General features: G+C 47.4%; 1 protein-coding gene across 2 annotated transcripts; it reads right to left on the reverse strand.

Moving 5' to 3' along the window:
* Window positions 1–2,002: 2,002 nt before the first annotated feature.
* LOC309541450 (C-type lectin BpLec-like) lies at window positions 2,003–11,309 on the reverse strand. 2 transcript variants are annotated; one of them, XM_082239327.1, is made up of 6 exons: window positions 11,230–11,309; window positions 9,443–9,534; window positions 8,694–8,803; window positions 7,184–7,315; window positions 2,811–2,937; window positions 2,003–2,247 (listed from the first exon to the last, which is right to left on the reverse strand). In XM_082239327.1, the coding sequence occupies exons 2-6, from the start codon at window positions 9,513–9,515 to the stop codon at window positions 2,150–2,152; spliced, it is 540 nt and encodes a 179-aa protein (XP_082095453.1). In that variant the 5' UTR covers window positions 9,516–9,534; window positions 11,230–11,309; the 3' UTR covers window positions 2,003–2,149. The 2 variants fall into 2 exon arrangements, with proteins under 2 accessions (XP_082095453.1, XP_082095452.1); XM_082239326.1 differs by having other exon boundaries at window positions 8,694–8,806.
* Between the last annotated feature and the right edge of the window lie 2,910 nt (window positions 11,310–14,219).

The following is a 14,219-nucleotide window of genomic DNA, read 5'->3' on the forward strand; positions in this document are numbered from 1 at the left end:
GGTGTGTGTTGGTGTGTTGCTTTTCACAACCCAAAGCAACAGCTCTCCTGAATCATGCTTGGGAGGCTGTAAGGTGAATTATTTGTGTCACCTGCTGTGATCTGCTTCTGTTATTTCAGCTGCAGATCCAGGCTGTTCCCTGGAAGCTGCAAGGCTCTATTGCAAACTTTCTTTAAAGAGGGCCAGATTTGATGCAGTGAACATGCATGAGGGCCGACCAAAGTTGTTGAGCCTTTTTTTAGGATTGAAGTTGTTGAGCTTTTTAGGGCTTTCCCCCAGGAAATAAACTGCAACAGGGGCTGGATTAAACTGACCAGCAGACCAGATTAGTCCGGACTTTGCACGTGCCTGCTCTATTGGCTAAGCCAGGCCTGCTGTGATCTGCTTCTGTTGTTTCAGCTGCAGATCTAGGGTGCTGCAATGCTCTTTTGGCTAAGGCAGGCCTACCTGCACCACATGAAAGGGATTCCTGAAGCCATGGTGCTCCCTGTAAGTAAAGGTAAAGCTACCCCTGCCCGTATGGGCCAGTCGTGTCCGACTCTGGGATTGTGCGCTCATCTGACTCTATAGGCCGGGAGCCAATGCTGTCCGCAGACGCTTCCGGGTCACATGGCCAGCGTGACAAGCTGCATCTGGCGAGCCAGCGCAGCACACGGAACGCCGTTTACCTTCCCGCTGGTAAGCGGTCCCTATTTATCTACTTGCACCCGGAGGTGCTTTTGAACTGCTAGGTTGGCAGGCGCTGGGACCGAATGACGGGAGCGCACCCCGCCGCGGGGATTCAAACTGCCGACCATGCGATCGGCAAGTCCTAGGCGCTGAGGTTTTACCCACAGCGCCACCCGCATCCCTGTACCCTGTAGATGCAGCCAAACCTTGTTTTCCAGCCGCTGGTGCATGCTTGAAAGCTCCAGGTCCAAACAGTTTTCTTTCTGCCCCAGCTCTTTCTCGGGCAAAATCTGCATTTGACCACTGAATTGGAGGCAACTGTTCCCACCAATTCAGCGGTAAAATGAGGGTTTTCCCAGAGGAAAGAGCCAGGACAAAAAACCCTGGTTGGACACAGAGCTTTAAAGCCCCAATTGAAACACAGCAGCAAAGGAAGTCCCTTGAGCCAGTCACTGCCCGTCAGCTTAAGTCTATTTCATAAGGCTGTTGTGTGGGTTAAGGGTGGAAAGGGAGAACCATTGTCACCACCTTGAGCAACATGGGGGGGGGGACGGGATGGGATAGAAACGCAATAAATAAAGGTATCAAGGCATTTCTACACCATCCGGCTTTCCTGCCTGCTGGTGCCTGCACTGCAGCTTCCTGATGATGAAATTCTGCAGTTTTAAACACCCCAGTTTGTTAGGAGTCATTCTGCAAAGAAACAGAAAAGATGATTGTAACTTTAAGAACCTTTTCTGTGAGTTCTGAGTGTGGTTTTCTAGGCTGATTAGACACAGCTGGTGATGTGTATAAAAGAAAAGAAGTTGCAGTTTGAATTTTGCCTGCAGAGAGAGAACACCTTTGTGTTTGTTGGTTTTTGTATAGCTGTAATAAAACCTTTGTTTGAGCATTTTACACCGGTCTCGTGGTTCTGTCATCTGCCACCAGAAGAAAAAAACCCTCCAACAAATCATTCCATGGTTTGGTTGTTTCAGCAAAATGCAGGAGGAGGGGGGTGGCACTGCAATCCTCTGCTCACAGCTGCTGCACTAAGCAGTGATCCAGTTTAAAGATGCAAAGCAGGAGGGAAGTGGGTTTTGGGGAGGGCAGGATAGAAAAGGGGTGAAGATCTTTCAGATGGGATTTTGAAGAAATGAAAAAGCATCGGTCACAAATCCAAGAGAGCCAGTCATGTTAGAGTGTGGCATAGGTGCCAGAGCACCCACCAAATTCCCCTTGAAGGGGCTGGGCACCCACAAATTTTGGTGCCAGAGCAATGCGCACTCACTGAATCGTTGGTGTGCGCTTTCAAGGTGCGATGGAGGGACAGGCACAGAGAAAGCTGCTTGCTTCAGAGACTTTATTGCTGCCACACTGTGGCAGCCAGAAAGGATGGGAAAGGAAGAGCTTTTTTCTGCCTGGCACAGGAGAGGCCAAGCAGCAGAGAAGGAAGCCCACCAGGGCAGCGGAGAACAGAGGAGGCCCCCGCCTCTGCTGCTCACTCGCAGCCATTTTCCGCGGCAGACATCTCAGCCTCGTACTTGCAGACATAGCTGTTCTTACGGCTGCAGAGCTCGTCGTTCCATTTTCTGAAACCTAAGAGGTGAGACAGGAATTAGTGCCAAAATTTGGGATGAGCAGAAGCAGACTGGTAGGGTTGGAAGGCACCCAAAAAGGACATTCAGCCCAACCGGCTTCAATGCAAGAATCTCAATGAAAGCATTTGTGACAGATGGCCAGCCAGCCTCTGCCTAAAAATCTCTAAGGAAAGAGAGGCCATCACCTTCCGAGGGAGACATTTCCACTGTCAAACAGCAGGAATCTTTTTGTCCAACATGGAGATCAAATCCACGACCTTGAGATGGAAGCGTCTCCTGCTCCACCAAAAGGATGCTGGACTAGGTGGACTCCCCCCCCCCCGCCCCCACTTGGGCCTGATCCAGCTGCTGCAGCCAGGCTGTCCTGAGGTTCTGGGTTATGAGGAAGGCAGTGTTCGTGGCAGCATAAGCACTGGCCAGTCAGTGCTGTGCACAACCGGCTTCTGCGACAAAGACCCACTGCACCCTGTCTCCATTCCGTCAGGGTCAGGGAGGAAGAAGGGGAGCGAGGGGATGCCCAGCCCACAGAGTGCAATGCACACCTTTGCCCAAGCTTCTCACCTGTAGTTCGCCACAGCTCCACGCACCACTCGCCAGTCTTGCCATGATTATTGGGCTGCCCGGTGCTCCACTGCGTGTGGTCGGCGATGAGTCCGTCACTCCACTGCCAGGATGTGCTTCCGGGAGTCTGGGGGAACACAGAAAATGAGGAAGGGGTGGCCCTTGTGCCTGGAGGGGTGCGTGGAAGGAGGAGGAGGAGGACAGGGGCTCCCATAGACTCATAAGAGCAAAGTTCAGACAGGGGCACCTTCTCCCAAAGCACCCAGTAATGGTTGGTAGTGGACCTCCCTGCCACAGGCATCAGGCTCGATATGGGGAGGGCTCCCAACTAAGTGAGAGGCAGACTGGTGTAGTGGTTAGAGCATCAGACTAGGAGCTAAGAAGGACTGGGCTGAGAAGCTCATTGGCTGCGGCCTTGGGAGCTGGCCACTGTCTTCTCTCAGCCTGACCTACCTACTCACAGGGTTGTTTTGGAGATTAAATGAGGAAAGGGAGAACTACAGGTCCGCCTTGAGCTTCTTGGAGAAAAGGGTAGGATATAAATGCAATAACTAAGCAAAAACAGTACTTGCTTGGCATGAAGAAGGGCTCAGGGCAGAGTCCCCCACAGCATCCCTAATTAAAAGTGTCACAGCCTGCGATAAACACTCTTGGACCCTTGGCTAGATGGGCAATGAGAGAAAGCAGCAGCTTCCCGTGCTGCCAGTGACAAACTCTTGCTTTTGGCACAGAATTGGAGAGTTGGGAGGGGACACCAGGGGCCATCTAGTCCAACCCCCTGCAATGCAGAGGAACCACACCTAAACAGTTCCTCTGTTTAAAGACTTCCAGGGAAGGAGAGTGTGCCACCAGCTGTTTCCTGAATAGAACAGGATGCAACCCAGAGGTAAGAACAGAATGAGGGCTGGACAAGGTGACTGTTAGCTAGATTTGTAGCTGATTTTAAAGCCAGGCTCTTTGGAGTGCAGTAAGACCGTGCTATTGTTAGAAAAATTGCATTTCTCAACTTAAATGTTTTGTGGGTATTTTGTTTTTGTTTTTTTGTAATATTGGATTTAGCAATGACAAACCTAGACAGCATCTTAAAAAGCAGAGACATCACCTTGCCAACAAAGGTCTGTATAAAGCTCTGGTTTTCCCAGTAGTGATGTATGGAAGTGAGAGCTGGACCATAAAGAAGGCTGATCACCGAAGAATTGATGCTTTTGAATTCTGGTGCTGGAGGAGACTCTTGAGAGTCCCATGGACTGCAAGAAGATCAAACCTCTCCATTCTGAAGGAAATCAGCCCTGAGTGCTCACTGGAAGGACAGATCCTGAAGCTGAGGCTCCAATACTTTGGCCCCCTCATGAGAAGAGAAGACTCCCTGGAAAAGACCCTGATGTTGGGAAAGATGGAGGGCACAAGGAGAAGTGGACGACAGAGGACGAGATGGTGGGACAGTGCTCTCGAAGCTACCAGCATGAGTTTGACCAAACTGCAGGAGGCAGTGGAAGGCAGGAGTGCCTGGTGTGCTCTGGTCCAGGGGGTCATGAAGAGTCGGACACAACTAAACAACTAAACAACAACAAATATTGGATTTATTCTACTCTTGCCACATTGTCGATTTGTTGTCATTTCTTTTGTCATTTGCCAACACGTTCTGTATTTTGTATGTCTGCATTTCCAGGACTCTGTTATTTCGATATTCTGAGCATTTGCTATATTTTCCGTAAGCCAATCTGGGCACATATCGTAGTAGTGTAAAAGCAGCATGCAAGCAAATTCAGTCACTCTCTGGTCCTGCCCTCCAGCAATGATGAGGAGGGGGAAGGAGCAGCCTTGGGGCAGAGGAAGAGCAAGACTGGGGCAGCGGGGGGGGGGCAAGTTGCTCACTCATGCACTGCTTCCCCCCTCCCCCATTTAAAACAAAAGGTGTGGGTTTCTGCACTAGGGAGAGGGAGTTTGCACAGAGCATAGATTAATCGAAGCAAATAGAAAGGGCTGGGGAGAAGCTAAGAGCCTTTTGAAGCACACCCATGTTGACAATAGTCATCTTTTCACGGTCATTTAGCAAATAATAATAGGTGACATGAGCATTTCCTGGACTGATGGGAACAGTCAACTTCTCTCTCTCTCTCTCTCTCTCTCTGAGAGAGATGGAAATAATGTCAGAAGCATTATTTTAAAGCTCTCAGAATGTGGTCACGGGGAGCAGCAAGGAGACTGTGGCCTTTGAAGCACATTTGATGCACCTTCTTGCCTTCAAAGCATCCTTAATGCCTCTCAGAGCTACAATTGCCAGAAAGGCCTTAACAAACTACAGCACCCAGAATTCTTTGCAGGAAAGACAGCTCTTTGAATGTGCTTCAGGAGTGTAGACTTCATGCAGCCAGTCTGCACTGATTGCCAGTTTGCTTCCAGGGCAAGCTCAAGGCGTTACTATTAGTATATAAAGTCCTCAATAACTTGGGACCTGTTTACCCATGAGATATCCTTACCCCACACAAGCCCACCTGACTGCTTCAGGTGGGCTTGTGGTGTAGCCTTATTGGAGTTCACTGATTGGGTCTGCGTTGCTCCCAGGAGGGAGGAAGGAAGTCAAATGACACCGAGGTTGATTCAAAGAAAGAGTTTATTCTGCTCTCCGGATAGCAGAAGGCACTTGTGTGGTCAGTTCACAGCAAGTCCAAAGAAATGAGAAATTTCATGCAGTATATATATCCTCCAGGCACCCTCTCCCCTCTTCCCCAGGAATCCAGCCACGTCAGCCTATACACGCAGGTTGAACCGCAGGTGTTCCTGCTCCGGTACTCTTAACCATTAAAGGGTTTTCCTTCCTGTACTTCTGACCATAAAAGGGTATTCCTGTTCCTATACTCTTATCTTGAAGCAAGAGGTCACCAACTCCAAGAACACACTCTGGCGCTGAATGGGCCAGAATGGGCACAACTGCAGGTGCCATGTAATGACCGTTCCACATTTTCAAGAACTCAGATCATTTTGATTGACAACGCCTTCCCCTCTGGAACTCCCTGCCTCTTGAGATCAAGCAAGTGCGTTCCCTGTGCTCTTTTCAGCGCCTGCTACAAAACATTCCTCTTTAGGCAAGCCTACACCCAGAAGCTTAGAAGGCTGCTATGAATTCCAACCTGTGTTAGTGTTTCAGCTTCCTGTATCTTTTAAACTACGGTTGTGAATTTATCTTTACGAATGCACAACGGGCATTGCCGTACTGGCCTGAATACTGCACTTTCCCCCCCAAAATTCCAACTGTGAAAAGTGCAGCTTAAATTCACGACCTTACAAAAACTGGCTTTTATGATATTGCTGTAGGATTTTCTTCTACTTCTGCCATTTACAGGTGTGAGTGTCTGCAGAATTTTTAGGAAGTGGCTTATATTTGGGTATTGTCTTTTTTTCTCCCCCCCCCCTTGAATTTTAAAGGTGTGGGTTATTCGTGGGTGCGGTACGGTATGTAGCAGTGCCAATTCTGCAGATCAAAATGGCTGAGGGGGTGGCATGTGGGTCCCTGCTTGAGTTGTGTGGTTTGGGGGCCCAACTCATCCCTGTACAGTGGTACCTCGGGTTACATATGCTTCAGGTTACAGACTCCGCTAACCCAGAAAAAGTACCTCGGGTTAAGAACTTTGCTTCAGGATGAGAACAGAAATCGTGCTCTGGCAGCGTGGCAGCAGCGGGAGGCCCCATTAGCTAAAGTGGTGCTTCAGGTTAAGAACAGTTTCAGGTTAAGAACGGACCTCTGGAACGAATTAAGTACTTAACCCGAGGTACCACTGTAATGGCAAGTTACAGGGCCTTGGTCCAGTATACCTGAAGGAGCATCTCCACCCCCATCATTCTCCCCGGACACCGAGGTCCAGCTCCAAGGGCCTTCTGGCGGTTCCCTCACTGCAAGAAGCCAAGTTACAGGGAACCGGGCAGAGGGCCTTCTCGGTGGTGGCGCCCGCCCTGTGGAACACCCTCCCACCAGATGTCAAAGAGAAGAACAAGTACCAGACTTTTAGAAGATATCTGAAGGCAGCCCTGTTTAGGGAAGCTTTTAATGTTTAACACACTACTGTATTTTAATATTTTGTTGGAAGCCGCCCAGAGTGGCTGGGGAAACCCAGCCAGATGGGCAGGGCAGAAATAATAAATTATTATTATTATTATTATTATTATTATTATTATTATTATTATTATTATTAAAGTTGTTGTTTTTAATTGGGGGGTTTTATGATGTGTTTTATTGCTACAACCTGCCCTGAGACCTTGGGGTAAAGAGAAGGCAATAAAGAACGAAATGAAATTGTGTGAAGGGGCTAAGCTCTGGGGAGTGGGGATTGCTTAAGGTGGGGGTTGGAGGGTGCGCATGGGGCGGGGAGACCAACCTTGGCAATATTGTGGAGCCCGATCCAGACGTCTCCGTCAGGCCGAAACCTGGAGAGGTACCTGCGGAGGCGACAGCACTCCTTCTTGGTCAGGATGGAAGCCAGGTGAGAACCTTGTTGCTGGCACTCTTCCTAAGCCGGGGCAGGACAAGAGTGAGGTCAGTTGAGAGGCATTTTTATTAGGAATCCTAACAGTGAGCATTCCAAATGAAAGCAAGAGAATCTTTCTTTACGCAGTGAAAGCAGCCAGAATTTTAGAAGCCAAATAGTGGAAGAGCGAACCTCCACCGTCTGGAGAGGAATCGCAAAAATGACGGAGGCAATAAGAAATCAATCAACAGACAAAGTTAAAAAAAAGACTATTTGTTAAATAAATAGTTAAGCTAAGCAACAAGCTGATTAAAAAGAAAGGAAGATGGAAAGGATGGGAAGTCAAATGTTGATGGAGAAAATCTATTGTTAGGAAATTTGTATATATATTCCTTTTTTATGACTTTGAGTTGTGGGTAACAATGAATTCAAGTTTATGTTGTATGGATGCAGTTATGAACAATAAAGCAAAAAAAAAAAATACAAAGTAAAAAAAGAATGGGAATGTTTTAACAATTACTTAACAAAACAAGGCTCCAACAATAAGACTTGGCTGTGTCTTGAATAATCTTGCAGATAGTAAAATATTTTTCTTCATTCCAAGATGAGGAAAAACAATTAAATAAAGGGGGGAAATTGGAATACTCGAACTGAAACCGCAATGAGGTAGAAGGAAGTCAACAATATAATAAATTGAAAAGGGATTCAACCCAAACTGAAGGTTGAAATGTACAAAAAGACACTAATATTGGTTTGAATTATATTAAGTATTACTTTACAATAGATGGGTATTTTTATTGTTTCAATTGTCATTTTGACACAGTTGTTTTTTCTTTTCTTTTTCTTTCTTTTTTCCTTAGATACTGTCTTGTATAACTATATTACTATATAAATCTTAGATTTGTAGATAATTTCATTATATGTAAGTCAATATCTACACCAGTCTAAGAATAATCATTGTAAGATTCTAGATTCAGGTAGGTAGCCGTGTTGGTCTGACACAGTCGAAATAAATCAGAAGTATCTGAAGAAGTGTGCATGCACACGAAAGCTTATACCCAGAACAAACTCAGTTGGTCTCAGGTGCTACTGGACAATTTTGTGATATTTTTTTAAAAAAATCGACATTGTAAGATTGTTTTATCTTTTTACCCACTTTTTCTTTTAATGTATGCTTTATCTGTTTGCCTTTTAATGTATATTAATTAAATTAATTAATATACATTAATTATACATTAACTATAATTAATATACATTAATTATAATGTATTTAATGTATATTAATTAAATAAAGTATTTTAATGTATATTTAATGTAAATAAATAAATAAAGCCGTCAGTTCAAGAGCGTCTCTTTGGAAAATCAGCCTTGCCGGGTGTTGGGTCTGGTGTGAATGATCCAGGCGCGACTTGGGACTCACCTCGGCCTCTTTCCAACACTTCCGGTCAGAGAAGTATCCATAGCAGCTGCCCTCGTAGAAGAGCCAGTCTGACGGGCAAGGAGAAGAGGGGCCCTCTATCGAGTCTTCAGCTGCTTTTGAAAGAGGGTTGGGTGAAGACCAAAGAGAGAGAGAGATACAGGATCCTGGGATTCTTCTGGTGCGGTTACTGCTCTGCCGGGGGGTTAGACTAAATGGCCTTTGGGGATCCCTTCCAACTCTACATTTCTGTGACTAGATGGGCCATTGGCCTGGCAGGCTTCCTGATCTCTTAAGACTTTGTGCAAAGATCAGCACAGCCATCAGGCGTCACCAGCAAAAATTAATCTCCATCTCCTGTGAGAAGAATATTTCCCACACAGACAATAGCAGGGTAAACACAGAAGAAACGAACCAAGATAGCCAGTTTACTTACTTCAAGCTCTTTCAATTCCCCATTAAGCCAAGTCAACAAAATGAGGAACAGGCAGGAAACAGGCAGTGCGCTGTAATGGTTAGAGTGTTGGATCGGGACCTGGGAGACTAGGGTTGAGATCCTCACTCGGTCATGAAGCTCACTGGGGGCTCACTGCATTTCTAGGCCCAGATCCAAGGCTTCAAGGTCCGTTTCTCAGGGGGTTTTGATTTTTTTGTTCCACGTGCCCCTCTGAATGCCAGTCTGGTCCTTCCCTTTGGCCCTTTGCCCACTGATTCTCCAAGGCACAGAGGAGCGAGGAGGGACCCTGACTCACCTGCTGCGGAGGGGCTGCCAGACCAATGGCCAAGGAAGCCCAGAGCAACGATGATGTAAGCCGCGGTCCCCATGGCCTGGATGCTTCCTTGCCTGGAAGGAGATGGAGGGAGGGAGGATGCACAGCAGAGAAAAGCAAGGATGTCCCACAAACCCCAAGGCTGGGCTGCCAGGCTGGCTACTCCAGAAGGCTTTGGGTACCAGCTAGCACATGGGTAGGCAAACTAAGGCTTGGGGGCCGAATCTGGCCCAATCACCTTCTAAATCTGGCCCACAGACGGTCTGGGAATCAGTGTGTTTTTATATGAGTAGAATGTGTGCTTTTATTTAAAATGCATCTCTGGGTTATTTGTGGGGCATAGGAATTCATTCATATTTTTTCTCAAAATATAGTCTGGCCCCCCACAAGGTTTGAGGGACAGTGGACCGGCCCCCTGCTGAAAAAGTTTGCTGACCCCTGAGCTAGCAGGTTCCAGAGGGAAGTTGCTCCACCCTCAAACTCCTGGGAAATTGTTAGGAATGATAACAAGGGTTGTCACAAGGAAGATGGAGCAAGTTTGTTTTCTGCAGCTCCAGAGGGGAAGACTCGAACCCATGGCTTCCAATTACAAGAAAGGAAATTCCCGTTAGCCATCAGGAAGAACATTCTGACAGCAAGAGCTGTTCCACAGTGGAATGGTCTCAACTCAGAAGTTTGGGGACTCTCCTTTCTTGGATGCATTTAAGCTAACGGATGAGGTTGAATCCTGACAAGACAGAAGTACTGTTTTTGGGGGACAGGGGGCGGGCTGGTGTGGGGGACTCCCTGATCCTGAATGGAGCAACTGTGCCCCTGAAGGACCAGGTGCACAGCCAGGGAGTCATTTTGGACTCACAGCTGTCCATGGAGGCGCAGGTCAGTTCTGTGTCCAGGGCAGCTGTCTCCCAGCTCCACCTGGTACGCAGGATGAGACCCTACCTGCCCGCAGACTGTCTCGCCAGAGTGGTGCATGCTCTAGTTATCTCCTGCTTGGACTACTGCAATGCTCTCTATGTGGGGCTACCTTTGAAGGTGACCCGGAAACTGCAATTAATCTAGAATGCGGCAGCTAGACTGGTGACTGGGAGCAGCCGCCGAGACCACATAACACCGGTCCTGAAAGATCTTCATTGACTCCCAGTACATTTCCAAGCACAATTCCAAAGTGTTGGTGCTGATCTTTAAAGCCCTAAACGGCCTCAGCCCAGTAGACCTGAAGGAGAATCTCCACCTCCATCGTTCTGCCTGAACACTGAGGTCCAGCTCTGAGGGTCTTCTAGCGGTTCCCTCCCTGAGAGAAGTGAGGTTACAGGGAACCAGGCAGAAGGCCTTCTCGGTGGTGGCACCCACCCTGTGGAACGCCCTCCCACCAGATGTCAAGGCAATAAACAACTATTCTACTTTTAAAAGACATCTGTAGGTGGCCCTGTTTAGGGAAGGTTTAATGTCTGGTGCTGTATTGTTTTTAATATTCAGTTGGAAGCCGCCCAGAGTGGCTGGGGAAACCCAGCCAGATGGGAAGGGTATAAATAATAAGTTGTTGTTGTTGTTGTTGTTGTCATATAAGCAGATGTTGGGTGGCGACCTGTCATGGATGCTTTGGTTTCCTCCATTGCAGGGGGGTAGACTGGAGAACCTTCGGGGTCACCTCCCAACTCTACAGCTCTTCCCTTCTAAGGGAATGCCGGCTTAAAATCAAAGAAGCCCTCAGCTCCAGCCCTCGTGAAACTAGACAAAGGACAGGGGCCTTTTTCTCACCAGTCACTCACCTCTGTGTTTAAAACGCTCCCTTTTTGCGCTGGTCCCCGGGTGCAGAGTGAGGCAGAGGTGTCAAGCGGTTGCTATATACCCTTACAAGAGGGAGGGGCTGGGAGACTTGACCTGGGCCTGGCATGTCTCAAAACCTCTTGCAAACAAAGTCTCAAGAGGATCCTGTCCCTCCAACCAACTTGTGCCAACTTGGGCAGGCGCCCAGTGGAGGAGGGGGGGTCAGGGAGCAGCAGGAGAAGTTCTATTATCTGCTTCGCTCCATCCCATGAAAGATCAGCTAGGAGAGGATTTGAAGCAGCTTTCAAGCAGAACATATTTTATTCCCACCCAAGTTGGTGTTATCATCTTTTTTTAATCACCATCTTTGGTGAACCGCCTTGAGATCTGCGGGTATAGGGCAGTATACAAATTTAATAAACAATGATATATATAATTGAAATAAACAAAAGAGACATTCTTCATCATCCATTAATGCAAAAATATAAAACAAATCAACTAAAAGAAAGGGGGGAATTTTCTAATATAATAGAATAAAGAATATCTTCTTACTTTACAGAAGCTGTATGCAAAGTAAAGAGGGAATGAAAATATAGATCAAAATGTTTGCAATTTTCTTCTTGTGTCTGCATGTCTGTTGATTGCCTGGAGATGGAAAACCTTGTCTAAAATTGATGCCACCTTAGGGTGGGGTATCATAATGGAAAATTGCACTGCATGAAAAACTTACCCGCTGAACCCATTTTTTGAACAGAAAAACAGAATGAACCTCTCTTGTCTGCGCTTCACTGTATTTTATTGGAAACATTAAAAAAAGAAAATGTGCACTGGTCTCTTCCACAAGTGTCTTAGTAAATGTGGAATAAGTAACATCCAATTGGTTGAGAATTTTTCTGGATATAAAGGCGAGCCTTTGGCTTTTGCTGCTCCTTGCGTCCCTGGTGGTTTCTGCTGTAGTTTTGTGTTTCTGCTTATCTGGCAAGTCGTGTGCAACTCACTCTTAATCTCCCATATCCCAAGGCAGAAACCTCCCCTGACCTGTCTCTATCTTGATCGCAAATATCCTGACAACCAGCTCTTTCATGTCTTCTTGTGAATGAAACATCCCAAGCCAGCCTCGGTTCGGCTCGGTTTAGATTCCATGTGTTTTGTCTCAGGAAGTTCTGCTTTGCTATTTAGGTTATGTGGATAACATTTAATTAAAAAAATAATCTTTTGAAAGAAAGAGCATCAGCACTAGAAAAGTGTGTGCTCTCAAGGAGCTGAACCCCAGAGCCAGAAACATCACCGAAGCACCATGGGAACACTAGTTTGCTATGGGCATGAAGAAACCCGTTCCCCTCACAGAGCTTCGATTCCCAGTTGGTTTTTAACCATTAATCCCTCTTCGTGGTGAACCCCGAGAACCGTAGTTCTAGGAGCCGAATAACAGTCCCCTAACCACTCTCAGCATCCTTAGAAAACTGTAGTTCCCAGGATTCTTAGAGAGTCAAAAGTCATGAGGTCCAGCGCTGAGGACCTTCTGGCATTTCCCTCCCTGCGAGAAGTGAGGTTACAGGGAACCAGGCAGAGGGCCTTATTGGTGGTGGCGCCCACCCTGTGAAACGCTGTCCCATCAGATGTCAGGGAGATAAACAACTACATGACTTTTAGAAGGCAGTAAGTTTTTAATGACTGTTGTTTTAATGTATTTTTAATTCTGTTGGGAGCAGCCCAGAGGGGCTAGGGAAACCCAGACAGATGGCTGAGGTATAAATGAATTATTGATGGTGGAGGTGGTGGTGTAGTGGTATAAGAGTGCTTTAAATATATGGCTTGGATGTGACCCTCACGGTCTCCTGAGCAAAAAAACAAGCCATTGCTTGTTCTTAGTTTAGGATGCAGGTTGTGGAACTCTGGCAAACATTGACCTAGCAGGAGAAGGGGCTTCCTGGGCTGTAAAGGTAAAGGGACCCCTGACCATTAGGGCCAGTTGTGACCGACTCTGGCGTTGCGGCGCTCATCTCGCTTTATTGGCCAAGAGAGCCGGCGTACAGCTTCCGGGTCATGTGGCCAGCATGACTAAGCTGCTTCTGGAGAACCAGAGCAGCGCACGGAAACGCCGTTTACCTTCCCGTCAGAGCGGTACCTATTTATCTACTTGCACTTTGACGTGCTTTCGAACTGCTAGGTTGGCAGGAGCAGGGACCAAGCAACGGGAGCTCACCCCGTCGCGGGGATTCGAACCGCCAACCTTCTGATCAGCAAGTCCTAGGCTCAGTGGTTTAGACCACAGCGCCACCTGCTTAAACAGGCTTAAACAATGGAGGGAGGTGGAATAAAGGGGGCTCTGAACTGATGTTTCAGCCAAACGATGCCTCAAGGATATATTTTTTCATTTATTGTGGGAGCCTTTTCCCCTGAGCTGTGCCATATGGCCCATGGTAAATCCAGCAATAGAAAATTTCCGAGGTGACCCCTTCCCTTGATGCCCTAAGCCCATGCTCATTTTACTTCGTGGTTCATCCAGCGCTGCCCTTGGAAGGTGGTGGTCTCTCATTCATTGGAGGTTTCTCAACAGAGGTTGGAGGACCACCTGCCAGGGATTCCTGTATTGCAGGGGGTTGGTCTAGATGATCCTCGAGGGTCCCTTCAAACCCCCCCATACTTTACTTGTGTGGCTTGTGGAGCGTCCCCACCAGCACTGGCTGCAGATGTGTAACGGGTTGTTTTTATTTTACCGGCTTTTCCTCTGCAAAGGGAAATCCCGATAAAGTGAAAGCATTTTATGGGCTGGCATCATGGCCATTGCAACAAAGAAAACCTCACATACACTGTGAGGCCCTGGCACACAGAAATGACACTCCAGGCAGGGCAGTCACCTTTGCACCTGTTGTTCCCCAAAAGCTATCAGAAACAGGATGCTGAACTGGGTAAACCGAGTCCTGAGGTGTCCGTCTATCACCTGCTCAGTTTGAAGCACACCTGCTCCCCTTGAGCAGGTCTGCAGGCT

The sequence above is a fragment of the Podarcis vaucheri genome (assembly GCF_965113315.1).
Source record: "Podarcis vaucheri genome assembly, chromosome: 10".
NCBI lineage: Eukaryota > Metazoa > Chordata > Lepidosauria > Squamata > Lacertidae > Podarcis > Podarcis vaucheri.

Coding starts and splice junctions, on each gene's coding strand:
- LOC309541450 (XM_082239326.1), bottom strand. CDS start 9,515: ATGGGGACCGCGGCTTACATCATCGTTGCTCTGGGCTTCCTTGGCCAT. Junction 7,316..8,693: donor AGTGTTGGAAAGAGGCCGAG/GTGAGTCCCAAG, acceptor GCCCCGGCTTAG/GAAGAGTGCCAGCAACAAGG. Junction 2,248..2,810: donor GGAGCTGTGGCGAACTACAG/GTGAGAAGCTTG, acceptor CTCACCTCTTAG/GTTTCAGAAAATGGAACGAC.